Here is an 18,936-nt window from a genome sequence, read left to right on the forward strand (position 1 = left end):
AACCTCTTGATTTCCTTGTTGCTATTGTACTTTAGGGAGCATTAGTTCTGCTAGGGCTGAAATGTTACTAGGTTGTCAGAGCTTGTTCTTTCTCATAAGTGATTGTTATTCTATTTGTAGATTACCATGATCTCAAGTTATATATGTGGTTTATCCTTCACAGCTATCAAAAGGCTATTCCAAAGTTTAAATCTTTTCGAACTTCCAACTTACTCCAGCTGCAGAACCAGTCTTCCATTGGTGTTCTGTTTATATGTTTATTCTTGGGTTGTTGTAATCCAAATTCCTTGAATACACCCATGTAGAATATTCAGCTACTGATTTCTTAATTTTCCTAGATTAAGAGTTAAACTAGATGTGCAATTTCTTCCTGTAAAGTAGACTTTCTGTTACCTGTTGTTCTGACCTGCCATCTGAATCCAGTCATTTCTGAACATGGGTGCCTGGGGCTGTTTGCAGAATCTGGATCAGGATTATTAGCATTTAACTAAAGAAGATTTTTAGTTTAGGGATTCCTGTATTATACTGTGCTTTTGGATATATCTGTTCCAGTTATCCTTCTAGCTTTTTTGGATCTGGGTTTTTTTAATCTGTGTAGTTATTTTTAAGAATTCTTGTGCAGCATGATATCTTTAGTTATTGTGTTGCTTTCCAGTAAGGCTTTTATTTTGTAGAATAATTCCTACCTAATGTTTGACTAACTTTCACAGAATCTCAAAAGAAATCTTATTGTACACCATGGAGTTCAGCTTCTCAAAAATACATGATCCCCATGCTGTTCACATTAAGCATCAAGGAATTTCCAGCTAGCTCGACTTTCGCTGTGGAGAATTTCTTTTCTAGGAAGATGGATGCCTTTACTTGTTGATTACTTCAGTACTCTTTATTTTACTTCTACAAATAAAAACTGGTGTGCTTTTTTAGAACTCATTTTCCTGGCTTATCTCATTAGACAACTCCTCCCTATGAGCTGCAGCTGTCTTAAATCATCTGTTCAGGAGAGTTTTTTTAGGGAGCGTGGGAGGAAAGAAAATATTGCTGATGACCATTCTCAGTTCTGTCATTTAACAATTTGTCTCTTGTGCGCATTAACCTTTTTTCTTTACGTGTTTTTTTTTCTTTTTTAAATTGTTATTTCCTTCTCTGTTGAATATTGATGGTTTTGTTCAGTGTGACATGAACTGAGTAGGGTTTGTCTTTAGATCTTCATGTTGTCAAGAGATGTCAGAGTAGCATGCACTCTGCTGGGATCAGAAGGTAATAGCAATGCAGCAGAGTTTCTTGGTTTATCTGTTCTAAAAAGCTTTTCTGGAGGGCTTTTTGTGGCAAACTCCAGTGTATGACACCACTGCAAAGCTGTGTGACTTCATCAGAGTCACTGTATTATTTACTTATTATATTTATTTAGCTTTTTCTTGTAGACAGTGGGTATTAAAGCTTTCCTTTGCAGCTCATAGTGTTCCAAAAGCATTGTTCTTTGCCACTGTGCATTGCTTGGGTGAACTGCTGTTCTAAGAGCAATGCAGATTGAAAGATGATGTGCAGACAATGGAATAATCTTGGTGGACCTATCCCATACATCATTGTTTTCATGTTTTGTAAGCTGTTGATGGAGTTGGAAATTATTTGGACTTGAGGTCTGTTGATTGTCTGACATTTACAGTTTGACCAGTTACTGAAATTTGAGTATTTCCTGGGAGATTCCTCCGTCATATTGTCGATTTGGTAATATTGTTCCTCTGGCTTTCAGACGCCCTTCCCAGATAGGACCTAAATCTTCAAGGTGTAAAGACTATATCTTCATAAATCTTTTTTGCTTTATTATATACAGCAAGAGATGAAGGGAAAGAATTTGAAGGCTAGTTTTTCTCTATATGTGTAGTGTGCCTAGGGCATGTGTACAAGGGAAGAGTTGGATACTTTCAAAGTAATCTTTGGCTGCAGAAAAGTCAAAGTGGGGCCTTGATAATGGAAGCAGGTAACAAAGGCTGTGTAAGAAGAAAGATTTGTCTCTCAGATCTAGTATTTCTGGGATTTAAAGCTTTTACTTCATCTGAGTGATCGAAGTAAAAGCTGCCTTCCTTATCAGTCTCTTATTTTTTTAGGTTTCCATGAAGATAAACAACTGAAATGTGGATAGCTTATTTGTAGTTTGGTGTTGGTTGTCATCTGGAACCTGCTGGTGTCTCCTCTCAGTAGTAGGCGTGGTGTTGGCAGCTGAGAGCCATGAAGGTTGTCCCAGAGAAGAATGCTGTCCGCATCCTGTGGGGTAGGGAACGGGGTACCCAAGCCTTGGGTGCTCAGCGGCTTCTGCAGGAGCTGGTGGAAGATAAAACTCGATGGATGAAATGGGAAGGCAAGGTAAGGTTGTGGGATAGAGCTGCATAGCTTGATCGTGGAGTGGGGGAAGGGAGGCAGGGATTTGAAATAAATTGTCTTGTGATTGTACCTTTGATGTGTTACACTTGATATGCTCTCTGGCTCTGTTCAGTTCCTGCAGTGATGTGATACTAGATACGTTCCTGCAGCGGGTTCCCCTTGTTGTCTGTGTGGCTTACAGTTAAAGTATGATCATATGACTCTTGCAACACTTCCTGCTTTGTTGGCTTTTTCAGAAAGTTGAGTTACCAGACAGTCCACGCTCCACCTTCTTGCTGGCGTTTAGTCCAGACAGGTAATTAACTCCTAGTTCATTCCCTGTTTCAGCAGTCTCCCTACACTTACAAAAGTGATGGAGGCTCGTGCCTATTGAGTTGTCCAGTCCTGAACAGCCGAATGAAACTTCTGGTTCCTGACACTCATGGATGGAATGTGTGCACCTTCCTAATCTCACAGCTTCGAGCATAGTTGGTGTTTAATTTCTGAGGTACCCAGGTGATACAAAGTTTTAAGGAAAAAGGATCCGTGCAGACACCGTGGGATTTCATAAGAAACTAAAGGGAGTAAAAGATGATTTAATACAACATACCCAAATGATGTGACACATTCACTGGGATATTTAGGCATAAAGAACAGAGCAGAATGATGTGTGTATTGGAAGCAGAAATGGAGGTGGGATCTCTCTTAGTATCACTTGATTTGACAGTGGTTGAGACGGTGTGGAGAATTGGGAATACTTATTTGCCCCAGACTGTCACTCAGGAGTGCCTTCTGAGCTGCACGTTCACTCTGACGTTCAAGGTCAAGTTTGTGCTTGCAGATTCAGATGAGCTCATGTTTGCATGGACCCTGAAATCTGGCTACAGGAAGCTTTGTGACCATTGGTGAAACAGTGGCCTCTTAACCCTTTGAGCTCTGTGTGGGAGAGCTGCTGGGTTAGATGTGAACAGACCCTGTTGAGATGAGCATGGTCTGATTTTGCTGTATTCTTCTCATGCTAATGTTTGTCATACCTTCTGCATTCCCAGGACCCTAATGGCTTCCACACATGTGAACCACAACATCTACATCACAGAGGTGAAAACGGGCAAATGTGTTCATTCCTTGGTTGGACATCGTCGCACTCCCTGGTGTGTCACCTTCCATCCCACCATCCCAGGCCTCATTGCTTCAGGATGCCTAGATGGGGAGGTTAGAATTTGGGATTTACACGTAAGTCTTTCCTGAAACATATGTTCCTTTGATATTTGTTGGGTGGTGACTTTTTTTGGCTGAGTTTGTTTTCCAAATGTTACTGGTAAGAGAGCTGTTTGGAAGCTTTTCTGGGACCTGTGTCTAAAAGCATAGAACAGACCATAGCCATCCTCTTCTCTAGAGAGGAGATGACAGATTCTTCATTCAGTCCTGCCAGGTAGGTCATGCTTCTTAACAGCACTTGTTCCATTGATTGCAGTGGTACATGTAATGCTGGAGAACTTTGTGCAAGGTGCCTGTTTAGCCTTTGTGAGAGACGTGCTGTTTGTTATTCCACTGAGCGTATCTGAACTGTTCATTAGAGAAGATGCTGCTCTACCTAGTTTGGTAAATGGCACAAAGACAAAACACATAGGCTTCTCTGGTGTTTTTGAAATGAAGCATTTTTGCAGGCTGCTTGAGACACACTTATCTACAAAAATATATCTGTGGTCATTGTTGCAAGTAGTGTTACATTTTAGACCTGGCACATGACTTTGTGTGGGAACAGCTGTTGTTGCCAAGACAGCACCTCACTTGCAATGCTCCTGGCTGCAAGTACATGGAAACTTAAATGAAAGCAAACTTTGATAAACTGCTTGTGGTTCTTGAATCCTCACTCTAGGGTGGAAGTGAGAGCTGGTTCACAGATAGCAACAATGCCATTGCATCACTTGCTTTTCACCCTACGGCTCAGCTCTTGTTGATTGCCACTGCCAATGAGATACATTTCTGGGACTGGAGTCGTCGGGAGCCTTTTGCAGTGGTGAAAACGGCCAGTGAGATGGAGCGGGTCAGGTGAGCTCCTGCTTCTGGGTGAAGAGAACACTTGTATGTGTAAAAGGATCAGATTTGGGAAGTGTGTGTGAGGTTCCTCTGGGATGCTGTACCCTCTGCACTCAGGCAGTGGAGAGAAGTGTTGCTTGCAGCTCCTTGACTCAGCTGGTAGAAAACCAATTCTGTGGACAGGAAGAAAACCAATTGAAAGTAATAGATCAGCTTGATTGTTCATATTTGTAATAGGGCATGTGTCCATTAAATGTCCAGAATTTACTTCATGTTGATTTGTAAGCTTAGTAATTAAACTTGTCAGGCATAAGGATGAGAAAACCCAGCAGTTGCTGGAACAGAATGCTGAGCTATTACTTTGGCACACTTGTACAGGAAACCGGATTGCTGGAAACCTGATGCCTGCTTTTGAGCAATTTAAAATAAGACAATGATGTGGCATCAAGGAACGTTAATCTCTCCCTTTGTACCCAATCAATTTTATAATATAAACACATGTATTCCTTAAAATTTTCTGGCTATTTCAGTTGATACAGCAGTACTTCTTTCCAGCTTTTAACTTTGCTGTAGTGTTGCTGTGGACTATAAAATAACTGCAATCTTCATCTAGATAGGTACATTTTGTTCTTCTTAATGCATAAACTTTTTGACATCCTTCATAAAAAGATGATGATAATGTAGTAATGTTCTCATTGCAAATATGTTGTGGGGTTTTCTTTCTTGCTGTCTGCAGCTTCCTGTGTCAATGTGGAATGTGAACTGATGATTGATATTCTGGCACTGCTTTTGTTTTAGGCTGGTACGGTTTGATCCCTTGGGACACTACTTGCTCACAGCGATAGTTAACCCTTCTAACCAGCAGGTAAGGGGAATGTCAGGATTTATATTGACTGGCTAATTACAAGGTGTTCTATGTGCTTTAGCCCTAGTCTGTTTCTAAATAGACTTGTGTTTTTGTGAAAACCTGCAATCTTCTAAAGCTGAGTTCTGTCTCACCTGGATTGGCCACATGAATGTTCTTGTGTTATGTGCATGGCTAATAAAGTGCTTTCCAATGTGTTTGTTTTACCCTCTCTGTCTGACTAATGGTGGGACAGAGGTCTCAGTGGTCCTGTTCTTTCAGTTCTGTTGTGATGTTCTTTTGGATTTGAAGCTGTCTGAGGTTTTAATAATTCTCCCCTCAGCTTCTGACCCTCAGACACTGATACTTCTGTTTGTATGAGCAGTGTATTGTGAAAGCACACAGGGCTGTAGGAAGAGGTTGTCTAGATCCATAAAATGAACTTAGAAATCATCTCAGCTGTTTCCTCCAAAGTCAAGGCCTTCAGGAAAGGACTTATCACATCCTTTTTTCTGTCTAGGCTGGTAGCTGACTTTCTGCTGTTTGTTTGGAAGTATAGGATTTTGCCTTAAGGTGACTGAACTTTGTTTCCTTCTGCAGAGCGATGAGGAAGTGGAAATCTCCGTGGACAGCACAGAGATGCCGCATTATCGCCAGCGCGCTATCCTTCCATCTCAGCCTGTGAGGCGCACACCCCTCCTGCACAACTTCCTGCATATGTTGTCCTCCCGCTCCTCTGGCATACAGGTGGGAGAGCAAAACAGTGTTCAAGACTCTGCTACCCCATCCCCTCCACCGCCTCCACCACCACCACCTCCGCCTCCAGCCAGTGAGAACACAAGGGCATCTGTCTATAACAGGCTCCGGGAGCGAGTCAGCTATCCCACAGCAGAGTGCTGCCAGCACCTGGGGATGTTGTGCCTTTGCAGCCGATGCTCTAGTGCAAGACTTCCTTCTTCTCTCTTCCCACACCAGGAAAACGCACCCTCCACGTCTTCTGGGGCCACTGGCACTTCCTTCTCCTCTGTGCAGACAGAGCCTTATCAACCCCCAGAGCAGGCATCCGTAGCGCAGGAGGAGCAGGGGATACTTAACAGGCCCTCTGCTTTCAGCACAGTTCAGAGCAGCACTGCTGGCAACACCCTGCGCAACCTTAGCCTGGGTCCCACGCGGCGGTCCCTCAGCGGGTCCTTGGCAGGCCACCAGTCCCGGTACCAACAGTCTGCGAGAGAGATGGCTTCAGGCTTGGGTGGGTCTGACTGGTCCAGGACAGTGCTGAACATGAGCTCTCGGTCCGAGCTGGAAGCCATGCCTCCTCCTAGGACCAGTGCCTCCTCCGTGAGCTTGCTGTCCGTGCTCAGACAGCAGGAGGGAGGTTCCCAGGCATCAGTGTATACCTCTGCAACAGAAGGGAGGGGCTTTCTGGCCCCAGGGGCTGAGGTGAACAGTGGTAGTAGTGCTGGCCCGAGCAATCCGGCCAGCATTCGTAATGAGCTCCAGTGTGATTTGAGGCGATTCTTCCTGGAATATGACCGGCTTCAGGAGTTAGATCAGGGGATTGGTGGGGAGCCCAGCCAGTCGCAACAGGCTCAAGAAATGCTCAACAACAACATTGAGCCTGATCGACCGGGTCCCTCCCATCAGCAGACTCCACAAAGCAGTGAAAACAATTCCAATTTGTCCCGGGGTCACCTGAACCGCTGTCGTGCTTGTCATAACCTGCTGACCTTTAACAATGACACGCTGCGCTGGGAAAGAAGCACGCCTAGCTACACACCAGGGCAGGTCCAAAGCACATTTGAGGGTGTGCCTCCAAATACCAGCCAGGTGCAGCCTGCAGAGAGAACCGAGGGCAGAGCTCCTGCCTCTAGCAGACTGCAGCTGGGCAGCTCTTCCACCCCGCAGGAGGAGAGGACCGTGGGAGTGGTCTTTAACCAGGAGACGGGGCACTGGGAAAGAGTTTACAGCCAGTCGGCTTCAAGCAGACCTGGGAATGTATCACAGGAGGCCTTAAACCAGGAAATGCCTGAGGAAAGCTCAGAGGAGGATTCACTCAGGAGGTAAGATACATGCTTGCCTTTCCTCCTCTATTTTGTCTTAAACCTTTCCCACCTAGTCTTTTCAATATTTTCAGAGTTAAAAACCTTTTTCTCATACGGCTGTATGCTATTCATGTAGATGAAAATAGATATGTTGGTATTGATGTGTTTATAGCTGCCATTGTCATGCTGCAGATGGGTTCTGAAGATTGTTAGGGCAGAGACTGGACCTCTCAATGCTAGTACAGACAGGCGAAAGGATGGGCTCTTGCAGCAGATCTCTGGGGTTAACTGTGCTCCTGGTGTTTCTGAGACTTTGCAGAAGCATGGAAACTCAGGATGCATTAATGCTGTTTTTTGTGCCTCCTATCACACCTACCCTATCACATGCTATGCATGGAGAATCCGCCCAGGATTGGCATGGAAAACTGGGCATGAGTAAGTTGTTAAATTAAAAAGGTTAACAATAATTTTCTCAGTGTTGCCCAGAGGGGGGAAAAAAGTCAAAGCTCTTTGTCAGTGGTTTGAGTATATGCAGTTGGTTTGCCCCTGATAAGAGAGGTAAGTTTTGAAAGTGGCTCCTGTTGACCTGACTGGGTTATTGATATACTGATCACTGGAAATTTTAGGCTTTGCTGTCTTCTTTTTGAAGAAGTTGATTTTTTTTAAGGGTATTTTTCTTCTGCTTCAGGTATGATATAAGAAACTGGATAAGCTAAATTGAATTTGCATCAGGAAAGACCTGTCCTTTGTGTGAAAGTGTCTTCACTGGTTTGTGTGGATGATACAGCGACCTTGGTACTTTGGATAGGGTTGCCAGACTGGGTTCAGTTTCACATCGTCTCTGTCAAGTGGTTTGTGCTGTCAGCAGAGGAAAGGTTCAGTCTTGCTGTTTCTCTGAAACAGATGCTTTGAGCTGTATTAAAACAAAATTTCCAGGTTGGATGCAGATGTAACTAAGAAGGCTTTGTACACAGGAATGCCTGAGGAAAGGGAATTCTTTCCTCTGTCATGCAGATAAGCTGATTATACTGAGGCTGGAACAGTGGCTGCCTTTCTTGTTGCTGTAGTTGCATAGCAAATAAGTGGTGGTGGTCATAAAATTATTCATCTGTTTCTAAATCCTTGCCCTAGTTTTGTTTTTTTCTTAATAGCCTGCCATCATGAGAGTCTCAAGCTGATTACAGGGGAGCTACTTCTTGGGCCTGAATTTACCTACTGTTAATTTAAGTCAGATATCCTCTTGTCCCCTATTAAAGGGCATAAGAGTAAGAAGGAACTGACAAATTTAGCTTCAAAATGGCACTTGAGTAAATCTTGCGTTATCTTTCTTCTGAAATAGTGGTACATACTTATGTCATCATTGTGTCTCGTTTTCTGGGATGAGTCACTGTGGTGTCAGAAATAACGGGGCAAATAACCTTCTTATTGATCAGGCAGTTGGCACATATTTGGACAATGAGCTAGAGTGGGCTATGTAGATATGATCTTTTCTGTGGTAACTGTATAATTTAAAAATGCCCTGAGGCATATAATTCAATCCACCTCAGCCTGCAGGAGTCAAACAAGGGGAATCTTGTGACTAAATCTCTGTGTCACTTTGCCTGTCATCCGTGGTGGTTGCTGCTGCCTGCTCCAATGGCTGTAGCATTTGTGAAGGGTTCCTTGCCTACCTGGTCACCTGAGCACGCAGGTGCTTTTCGCTGAGACTTCTCATTTGGAGTGGGTAGTTCGATGCATGAGCTTAATTCCAGAGGAATTCCTGTGAGGTGAAACCTTTCTGGCAGAGGTCGTTGGGAATCTTTTCGGGACTCTTTTGTTTTCCCAATCTCCTGCTTCTGTTATCAGGCCTTTCTAAAGAACAGGCGCTGCAGGAATTTCTGCTTCCCTTCTGACTGAAGTTAAGGTTGTCTATAGAGTTCTGAGGTAAGAACCTGGAAGCAGTGGGCAGTCTGATATTAAATGCTTGTGGCAATTTCCCTGAGCTAAAACTTCATTTCCTTTCTTGTTAAACACATCGGGTGGGCTTGGGGTTTTATGAAATCTTTTCCCTTAAAAGGAATCCTGCATGCAGGATAGCTCTATCCTGCAGGTGTAATTTTCAGCCATTCTCAAATTAGCTGTTTATATTTTTCTTTATAGAACATGAGAGGTTAACTCAGTTGGCTTAGAGCATGGTGCTAATAGCACCAAGGGTTGTGGGTTCAATCCTCATACAGGCCGTTTACTTAAGAATTGGGCTTGATCATCCTTGTGGATCTCTTCTAACTCATAATATCCTGTGAATCTATTAACAAGTCAGCAAGCACCCACTTACCTAAATTTTACATAGAGTGAACATCTCACACCAAACCTTCATGTTTCCTGGACCTAGGGAGTGCTTTCACAATGGGAAGTGCTAGAACCACTTCTGCACGGCAGAGTCCAAAATGTCTGTTAACCTTTGGAGCTACAGAAGCATGCAAGGGTGGGTTCTGAGGGTCCTGAGATATAAGCTATGTAATGCTGAAGGTGCTGATGAAATACAAGGGGAAGGATAAGCCTTCAAACCTGAGGGTAAAAGTGGTAACTGCATACACACTTCCAATCGGTGTCATTTTGTTCCTATCAGCCTCTGGTTAATTCTTAGTGTTGGAATCCAAGATGTGCTCATAACGTGCTTTGTAATTCTGTTCTTCTTTGTCTCTCCATTAGATGTCCTCATTGGGCAATTGAGCTCTATATTCTAAGGTCAGCTGAAAAACGTAAGATAAAATTTGTATTGGGAAACTGTGTATGTTCTCATTCGCTGTCCATGGGCAGGATTCATTCCCTGACATGGCTTTTCTAGTTGAGAAGTAGCTTTCTGGGAAAACATTTCCATTGAGGGTCAATTAAGTTACTTACAGGGTAGTTTAGTAAAGGCTGTTCTTTGAATTCTGTTGATGCAACTAAGTCAGCTGGGTAATTCTGCTCTTGCTCTGCTGAGAGAATTGAGCTCTTTCTGATGGTTCCTAGGCTAATTACCTTGGACTAATCACAAATTATTAATAAGCATGTAATGACACTATTCCTAACTAACAGCTCTGGCACCTCTGTTAGGAGAAGCATGTCATTGGGAGCCTCAGCAACACAAGGAGTCCAGTCCCATTCAGTTTGGCCTGAAAGCAGTGTGGCATTGAGCTGTGTGCTTCAAGTTGTGCTGGTGAGGCATGAATTTGGGGAGAGTTTATGGTCTACATTAAGCAAAAGTTCGTGAGGCTGAGCTTCAGCTTTTCTGAGGTTCTCCAGGCTGACCTCGTTAATTCAAATGTAGGGGACTTTCCCCTGTGGGTGTCTTTGCCTCACTTCTAACATCAAAGTGAAAAGAATCTCAGCAATCTCTGAAGTTGCCATGTAAAATGTGCTGCATAAAATTGGTCATAGAAGCTGTTGGAAAGATGTGGATGAAGGAAGGATAGCTGAGCAACAGATGATAGCTAATTTAATTTTTAAATAACTACTTATTAATTTAAAAATGAGTTGAGGAGAATACTGTAATCTTAGTGAGGGAAAAGGTCCTCTAAATACTTAAAGCCGTTGTTGCTTTGTGGGCCAATTCAGGTTGATAATGAAAAGTTGAGCAGGGATTGAAAGAAGATTCTTCTAGTCAGCTGCTTGAGAGGAGCTGGTGCCACCTTCTTAAGACAGTGGTACACATAATCTAGCAGCCATCTCTGCTGAAATAGGTATCAGTTCAGCAGTTAATGCTAGGTATGGTGCAATACTGCCTAGTAAAACTGATCCAGATTTTCTCTTTGGCTATTTTAGTATGACACAAATAACATATACAGAATTAGTGTGGGGATTTTAGAAAAAAAGGAAAATAATTAGGTTATAAATTTATTTTTGTTTCTGAGTTCTGGCATGGCACCCCAGGCCAGAGTATTTCTGGAATGGATGCAAGGAGCAAGTAGTGATGTGTGTCCCTGCTAACAGATTTCAAACCTTATTCAGTGAAACAATTCCTATAGATAGGGAAAAGAAGGAAGAGGAAAATTGTCCTCTACAGATTTAGCTGCTTCTAATGCATGAGGGGGACAATTTTTATATCGTTTACTGGTTTTTTTATCTAGAAATTTGAGTACATTATTGCAAATGAAAGGTGTGTTCTGTTCTATTGCCAGGCAGGCTTGTATGAAACTTATGTTTCACAAGGAAATGCTTATTATCCTTATTCTTCTATGAAGAAGCTTTGTCTGTTGATCATGTTAAACTTCTCTAACCACTCCACTGCACTCATTCCAGAGGCCAAATTCTGTAGGCTGTGGTATGAGTAACTCAGTGCCTGCATTTTATGAATGCATGATGCTTTCATCTTGTGTCATCTATTTAGTTTGACAGACAAGATACATTGTCGAAGTTACATGAAAATCTGAGAAGTCTTTTGAACCATCCTGGGTGACACTTTTGTCATGCATATAGGCAGAAAGGAGTGAGTGTGTGTGGAGTGGGGAAATTCTTGTCTGGGAACCCTTGCATAAACTCCTTTATTTTGTTTGTGAGTGTATGAAAGGCAGAGTCCACTGTGCTGAGCAAATATTTGACCTGTTGAAGTTGGCAGAGCTTACCAAAGGCTTTGCTGTGTTTTAGTCTGTTGGATGCACTGTGCCCAAGTGACACGTGAAACCGTCTTCCCATGTAACAAGGTCCAGGGCCAAATCTGTGTCTTTCATTTTGTCAGGTCTCATTTGAGGACTCTGGTCCCGCCTGCCTTGTTCTTGCTATGGGATGTGAACCCGGTACATGGAGTGCAGTTACTCCAGCTCGTCTCGTTTCTCTTCAGTGTTGGCCTTTCTGGCCGCACACGGCTCTGCTGACAGCAGCTGTGAAACCAAACACTTAGTCTGTTCCCCTTTGGATTTCTCAGACCTTATTTCCGTATTGCTTTGCTGCCACAAGGGGGTAATGTTGCTTCTGCTCCATTCTGGCTCCTTTCCGAACCTGAAAGTTTCAGAGTTTAAATGAAGGGTAGCTTGAGGACCCTCCCCACTCCCGAAGGCAGTTTATCTCTGTAGTTACCATACAACTGCAAGTTCTGCAGTGTTTGGAGAAAGGCGTAAATGCGGGGATCCAGACGGGAAATGGCTCTGATACAGAGTGCAAGCGAGGGAGGAGCTTATCCTTTTGGCTTTTGTAAGGATTTAAAAGAGATGTGGATCTGAGGTGAGACAGGTATTTTGTCTTTCTGATATGTAAGTGCTCATGAGTTAGAGCTCTAAAAGACCTCGGCAACCTTGTAGAATTCGTCTGGACTTCTTGCTTATTGCCTACCAAACCTGGAGCGTTTCTATGTAGTGTCCCTTCTTAAAGGTTTTGTTTCCATTTTAATGGCTGCTCACCCCCTCCAACGACTTTCCTAATATGGAGCTTGTTTTCTGGAGGATTGCTCGACAAGTGTTGGTTGGAGTTTGGGCAATCACTTTTTCCATGGCACACCCGGGCATACCCGTGCACACTGGGGCATACCAGTATGCCTTGAGCTATTACCTAAATTTTGGCACTTTTCCATTAGAAGACAAAGAATGTTTGGGGTTTTTTTTTGTTGGGTTTGTTTTTTTTCCTAGTGCAAGTAGGTATGGCTTGCTCAAGCCCTTGAGGGGTTGCCTCTTCCTGCTCTAAGTTTTAGATACTGTGCTGACTTGTGATCAAATTGGGACCAATCTATGGTTAAAGTAGATTGACAGGGTAGGAGCAACCCGATATTCCTGCCCAACAATGATCAGTGCTGTATATGAAATGGAAAAGAGTACAGTCTCTTTTGCAGCTTTTGTTCCTGAGTTCATGCTGGTGGAGCTTTCTTACGTGCAGCTCTGGTTTTTGATGTAAATGACCAAGGCTGATGGAATCCCTGCATGTACTGACTTCTGGTAACTTTCTCACTGTGCAAAGCACTAAATGAAAGGGTGTATGTCACTCATATCTTTGCTTTAAAAACTAAACAACCAGAACACTTCCTTGTCCCCTGCCATGGATGCAGAATTGCCTAGGAAGACACACTTCTGTGACTGACATTTACCATCAAAATCAGAGAGGAAGGTAGTGCTACTCACTTTACCTTTTGGGGGAGAGGAGCTAAAGCAGGAGGGAATTAACCTTATGTAAAGCTACAAATGTGTTTCATGGTGGAGACAGAACACATACCTGTGTTCTGTCTTTTGTTCCATTCCTTATTTCTCAAAATCCTTGTAGTTGATGTATTTTTCCTAATTGCTTACAGCAGTTGTGGCTTGCTAATTCAAGTATTTAATATATATTGTGGCAGTGGTGTAGAGTTCACTGAGAAAGGGAGGCTTGAGCAGAAGAAGGACACACTTGAGCTGTGGAGAAGAGTCTGGCTGCACAGACTACACATTGATGGGAATTTTAGCCAGGACACATAAGAGTGAACAAAGACCTAATTTGTCTGTTGGGAACATAAAGTGAAATGATAGTCTGAAGGTGACATGAACATTTAAACATAACAATTAGCAGTGTTTGTATGAGGTGTGCAGGCTGTGGACAAATTTGGTGAGTATTGTTTGTTTCGCCTTTATTAAAAATGGAAAATACAAATTAGCTTTATCATGAGACTGTAAACATAACCTGAACTATAGGAGAGGCTGCTAAGATATCTAAATAGTCAGTTAATGCTTATGTGAGCTCTGGAGTTATTACTGTCACTCATCCAGTTTTGTGGGTTTTATTCCAGACCAAGCCTGCTGTGTCTGTATGGACAGGAAAGACTGTTTTACTGAGGTTCTAGAAGTTTGAGCTCTTTAGTATGCTGCTGGTTATGTGGAAGATCTAGTGAAAGAAGTGCCTGTTTTCTTGCCTTTGCTAGCTTCCTGATTTAAGAATAATGTAAGGTTACTAGAGCCCTATTCTTCTTCACTGAGAATTGGTGGGCGAGAAAAATGGTGCCTTGTGCTGCTTTCTCTTGCAATAAGTGATGGAGGTCACTCCCTGCTGCTGAGTTTCCCCCAGTGCTTTGGAAAGCTGGACATGTACCTACAGCCTTTGCCAAACTTGCAGATAGGCATAAGCTGCTTTTTCTTTTTCTTGACCTGAATTTAAACATACAGCAATGACTGTAGCAGAATAAAAGAAATTCTTTTGCTCATGTTCCTCTTGTAGCAGCTTGACTTGCAAGGTAGGCAGGTGTAGAAATAACTCCTTCTCAAGTACCTTCACGGTATTTTCCCATTTGAACCGCTGCCCTTCTTCTAACCCTCTTCTTAGTCCAGGCTAGCAATGAGGAGCTCACCTATAAAAGAAATTAGTAAAGTTTGTTCCTCTGCAATCTCCAGGCAACAGAAACCTCTTTCCCTACAAGTGTCTTTTCTGTGGGAGCTGTTCTGGAATTTGACCTGCTGCAGCGTGGCAGCAAGGGAGCTTACTGAATTTGAATTAAAGTGATGTTTTAGTGAGACTGGAAGAGGTATGGCTTTTATTTTTGCTTCTGTTTAGATCTAGAATTGGGTGGGAGTTTGGAGAATTTTGGTGGTGGTTTTGTATGTGTGTGGGGGGGTTTTTTTATTACGTTGTGGGGTTTTTTTGTCGTTATTTGGGTGGGTGAGTGTTGGTTGTTGTTTTAAACAGGTTTTTTTGTGGAGTTGTTTGTATTTTGAGGAATGCATATATGAGGTGACTGAAGACCAAAGATCTTGAATAAACATAAATTTCTCAGAAGTTTAAAGACAGCTGACTTCAAATAGATAGCTATATGAGGATACCATAAAACATCAGTTCTCAATTTCCTACAGAGAGGGAAGAAGTGTGAATAGCTTCCATCTTTTGAAAGCCATCCTTTGTTTGGATGTCTGTCTCCTCTGCTGTCTGCACATCCTTTCCCTGCAGCCATCTAACCGAGCTGCTGCAGGGTGGGCAGCATGTCCAGACAAGCTCACTTGACCAGGTACAGTTGCTCCTGTTTGTGTTTATTTACCTACGTGCCCTGAGTTCATGTAATTGTATTCTGTCTAGGGGGTGATGCTCAGCTTACGATTAATGAAGGTCTGTGATGTGCTTAAACTATGTAGCTGTGATTTTTAGAGCCTATAGTTTGGCTTCAGGTAAGTCACATTAAAACAGTGTCTGAGTTTGGTTTTGGTTTTTGCCAAGAAACAAGTTTTGGGCAGCCTCTCAGACCTTCTGTTTCAGGCCTTCTTGCTGATCTAAAAGCTCTGTGTAGCTTTCTCCACAGTGGGAAGAGTTGGAGATGTTGGCAGTGCAGTGTGCCTTTTTATTGTAATACAGCCCCGTAATTTTTAGATATGCATTCAATTTACATATACTTCATGTATGCAGTCACTCTTCATGCTCTTTAGAAATGCTCACAGCGTGGTGTGTCTGGGGACAAAGTGCCCTTATCCAAATATTTGCTCCTTATTACAGAATCTGGGCTGGAGAACTTGCAGTAGGGCAGCATTCATCTAATCTGTGGGCCTGGAGCAAGAGGAGAGAGGGAGGGAGACCTGTGATCTGACTCAGTAATACAACTGTAACCAAAATAGTGATGACTCTAGATTTCTCCAGTTGAGCTGTTCTGGTCTGTTGAATAGCTAACATGCATTTTAAACATTTTCCACATACATATTTAACTGATTGCACCAAATGGCTGTTTGTGTGCTGATGTAAGTGACCTCCTCCCTTGCTCTTCTTGAGAGAGCACCTGCTGAAACTGAAGGCTGTAAATAAACAGGGTTCATTATCTGCCAGGAAACTGACTCATTTTTCTGCTTGAAATGCATTAGTATGAAATCATTCCCTTGTCTTCCTGAAGTGGGAAGGCTGGCCTAAGTGACTGAACTACCCTGCCAGTCATCTGTTGACCTGACTTTCTTCATTACTCCAATGTGAACAAGAGCATTTTAAAGGAATTGCTTAATTTGTGATGAGACCTCTGTTTCCATAGCCTTATGAAACTTATGGAGATAACGGTATGGCTTCTGCCCCCTCAAGAAAGACACCTCCTCTTCAATTCCCTAGGGAGAAACATGAGTCGTATGTAATTATCCCAGAAGGTGACGCAGATTTGTGTGTGTGGGTAAGCAGAGATTTCTGCTGTCCACAGAGTCTGTGGTGTTGGGAACTCCCAGAACAAGGAGAATTTGAAGCAGACATACAGATGAGGGTAGGCAGAAGAGCCCTTAGAAGAGTAAAGCTGTCTGCAGGCTGAGGGTATTCAGTGTGTTGGCTGTGTTCTGGCCATGCTTTTAAAACTTATGATGACTGCAAACCAATATCCTCCAGCTGAATTTAATATATATATAATGGTATAATGGCATGTTCTAGGTGGAGAAATGCGGTATCTGTCTTCAGCTTGGTGCATGTGCCTTCTCCATCCTGAGCACTGGTGTGAAACTGCCACTGTAGAGCAAAATAGCATGTACAGTAGCTTGAACTGATTTTAATTTCTTCTCCCCTCCTGTCCCTCAAGCTTTGCCCTGCAAAATGGAAGTGCAAGATCTTTCTTTGTTCTTTTCATGTTGGAGTTATTGCCAAAACTATTCAATGTTGCTTGCTATAGCTGGTCTTGACCCTTTTAATGTCTGCAGTGGATATGTGTTTCCTGTTGCTTGTTGAAATAACAAACTAATCATTCCCCAGATGCTGTATGATGAGAACCTCTCCATGATGCTCATCTGTCTTTTGTTCTGATGCATGGCCTTTTTCAGCAGGTGAAATAATAGATTAACAGTGCAGGCTTTAGGCTTCTTAAAAGAATCTGTCACTTTCTGTAAAGCCACCGCTTTCCTTGTGATGAGCTCTAAAGTTGCTGTGTAGCTCCTGTGGCATCAGGTGGTAAATGGAAATTGGAGTTCTTAGTCCAAGAGCAGATGTGAAGTAATAGCACAATTCATAATGTGGTATTACTTTCTAGTTAAATTGAAACAAGTTTAAAGGGTTAATTAACCATGCTTTTCTTGAAACTCTGCTCCCCATCTTGTAATTAGGAGAACTCAATTTCCCGTTCTCATTTCTGATGTTCAAACTCTTTCTGACAATTCCTTGTTTTGTGTAAATGTGCTGTTTTTCTCTCTTCTTGGCTGAAGACCTTATGTGCTGTCTCTTTTCTGACTGAGAAATCCTTACAGTTTGTTTTCTATAGGATTCTTGCCCAGAATCAGTGAAGGGGAAAAAAAATTTCTGTGATAATTTCTGCCTTATATCAGACCTGCTCCTATGAAGAGCTCTGCACTTTCAGCTGGGAAGGATGTCTTCTCTGTCCCTCTAACCTTCAGGGTTAACACAAGTTCTTTCCCACAAACAGACCAAAGTGTTACACAAAGGCTGTGTTTGGAGCTTGTCTCTGATCACGTATTGCATCTTAGCTTCCTTTTTTTTAGGGAAAGCAGTCTTGTAAAGGTTGCTCATTGTATGGAATACCTTAAAAAAAAGGTGATGAAAAGGATGCCCAACAGGGTTTGGATAGAAAGACAGCCACGAACTCTAGTTCCTCACTGAGGATGAGTTGTTTGGCACACATGTGCACAAGTCAGAACTGTAAAAGTGGCTGTTGAGAGTTTAATGAGTAGTGATGTTTTCAGGTTATTTAGCTCTTGTAGATGGTTACAACTATCTTAAGAAAAGCTTGATCCTTTTGTTTGACTATATTTTCTCTCTTAATCATCTGTTTCTGACCTGTCTTAATCCAGTCTTGATGCCAGGCTAAATATGTCTAACCATAACCATGTGAAAGCTGAAGCAGTCTAGAAATGTTAGCTTAGAGGTATCAGAACGGATTATGTTAAAAACTTAATTTTAGAAATCATTTTTTCATGCAATCTTTGGAACTGCATACTGATTGCTTTTTTATTTTAAGCTTAAATATGAAACTGATGAAGAGCAATAGTGTTTTTCTGTTTGACAAGGACTACAAAACTTTTATGGAAAATGAAGCTATGGAACAAAATGCTTGATGGTTTCTGCTTACGTGATTTCAATTTGCTGTTTGAAAGTAGGCAACACAATACAGATGTCTGAAATAATTTTTTCCTATTCTTCTGAGAAAAGGGAAAGAAAGAATATCCAAGCCAGTGGATTGGATTGTTTGAGATTTTTATTTGAAATAGTTTTCTAGTGCTCTATCAAGGCTATAATTGTTCTCCAAGAATTAATTTGGTTTGTTAACAGTAAATTGAGTTCAAAGTTTGAGGGAGGGCATTGGTGTTATTGGACAGCTGAAGAACATTCAGCTGTTTTCATGCTTTAGCTTTCTTATCTTTAGGTTATGCATTGCCTGTCTGTAAGAGGAAGATGATTGAAGAGAATCTAGTTTTAAACTGTTGCTATTCTTTACCTTCTTATGAAAAACCACAGGAGCACACTCACAGGGATGAGTGCTCAGCAGAACTGGGTGCTGACTGTAAATTGGAGGGCTGAAAAAGGGGTGTAATATGTAGTGTGATGATTTTCACCTCCGAATGGGCAGTATGCAGTATAAGAGTCTTTTCAGGGAAGACATAAAACCAGGGAAGAAAAGTCAGAGGCTGCCAAGAGTCATCAATATACTTTTCCCTCAAAGCATAACTAGGAATTTTCTGTTTTAAGCTCTCCTCATAGCTGAAGGCTGGAAGTAGGGGAGGGGTAGGTGTGATTGCTGTCCTTAGAGTGCTTCATTTTACTGGTTTGCCCTGGTTGTTGGTGTAGAGC

The 18,936-nt window shown here is 42.4% G+C and overlaps 1 protein-coding gene across 5 annotated transcripts in view; it reads left to right on the forward strand.

Moving 5' to 3' along the window:
- The window catches only part of AMBRA1 (autophagy and beclin 1 regulator 1), a 128,206-nt gene that overhangs the window by 8,579 nt on the left and 100,691 nt on the right, over positions 1-18,936 (forward strand). For 2 of the 5 annotated variants that reach the window (XM_088166884.1, XM_014881837.2), the window contains exons 2-7: positions 2,106-2,361; positions 2,616-2,674; positions 3,408-3,591; positions 4,238-4,410; positions 5,197-5,263; positions 5,843-7,302. In XM_088166884.1, coding sequence (XP_088023010.1) covers positions 2,227-2,361; positions 2,616-2,674; positions 3,408-3,591; positions 4,238-4,410; positions 5,197-5,263; positions 5,843-7,302 — 2,078 coding nt within the window. In that variant the 5' untranslated portion in view covers positions 2,106-2,226. Of the gene's footprint in view, positions 1-2,085; positions 2,362-2,615; positions 2,675-3,407; positions 3,592-4,237; positions 4,411-5,196; positions 5,264-5,842; positions 7,303-18,936 lie in introns of those variants that run through there. The other 3 variants (XM_088166885.1, XM_014881835.2, XM_014881841.2) reach the window with 3 other exon arrangements.

This window comes from Sturnus vulgaris, chromosome 6, assembly GCF_052056855.1.
Source record: "Sturnus vulgaris isolate bStuVul1 chromosome 6, bStuVul1.hap1, whole genome shotgun sequence".
NCBI classification, from domain to species: domain Eukaryota; kingdom Metazoa; phylum Chordata; class Aves; order Passeriformes; family Sturnidae; genus Sturnus; species Sturnus vulgaris.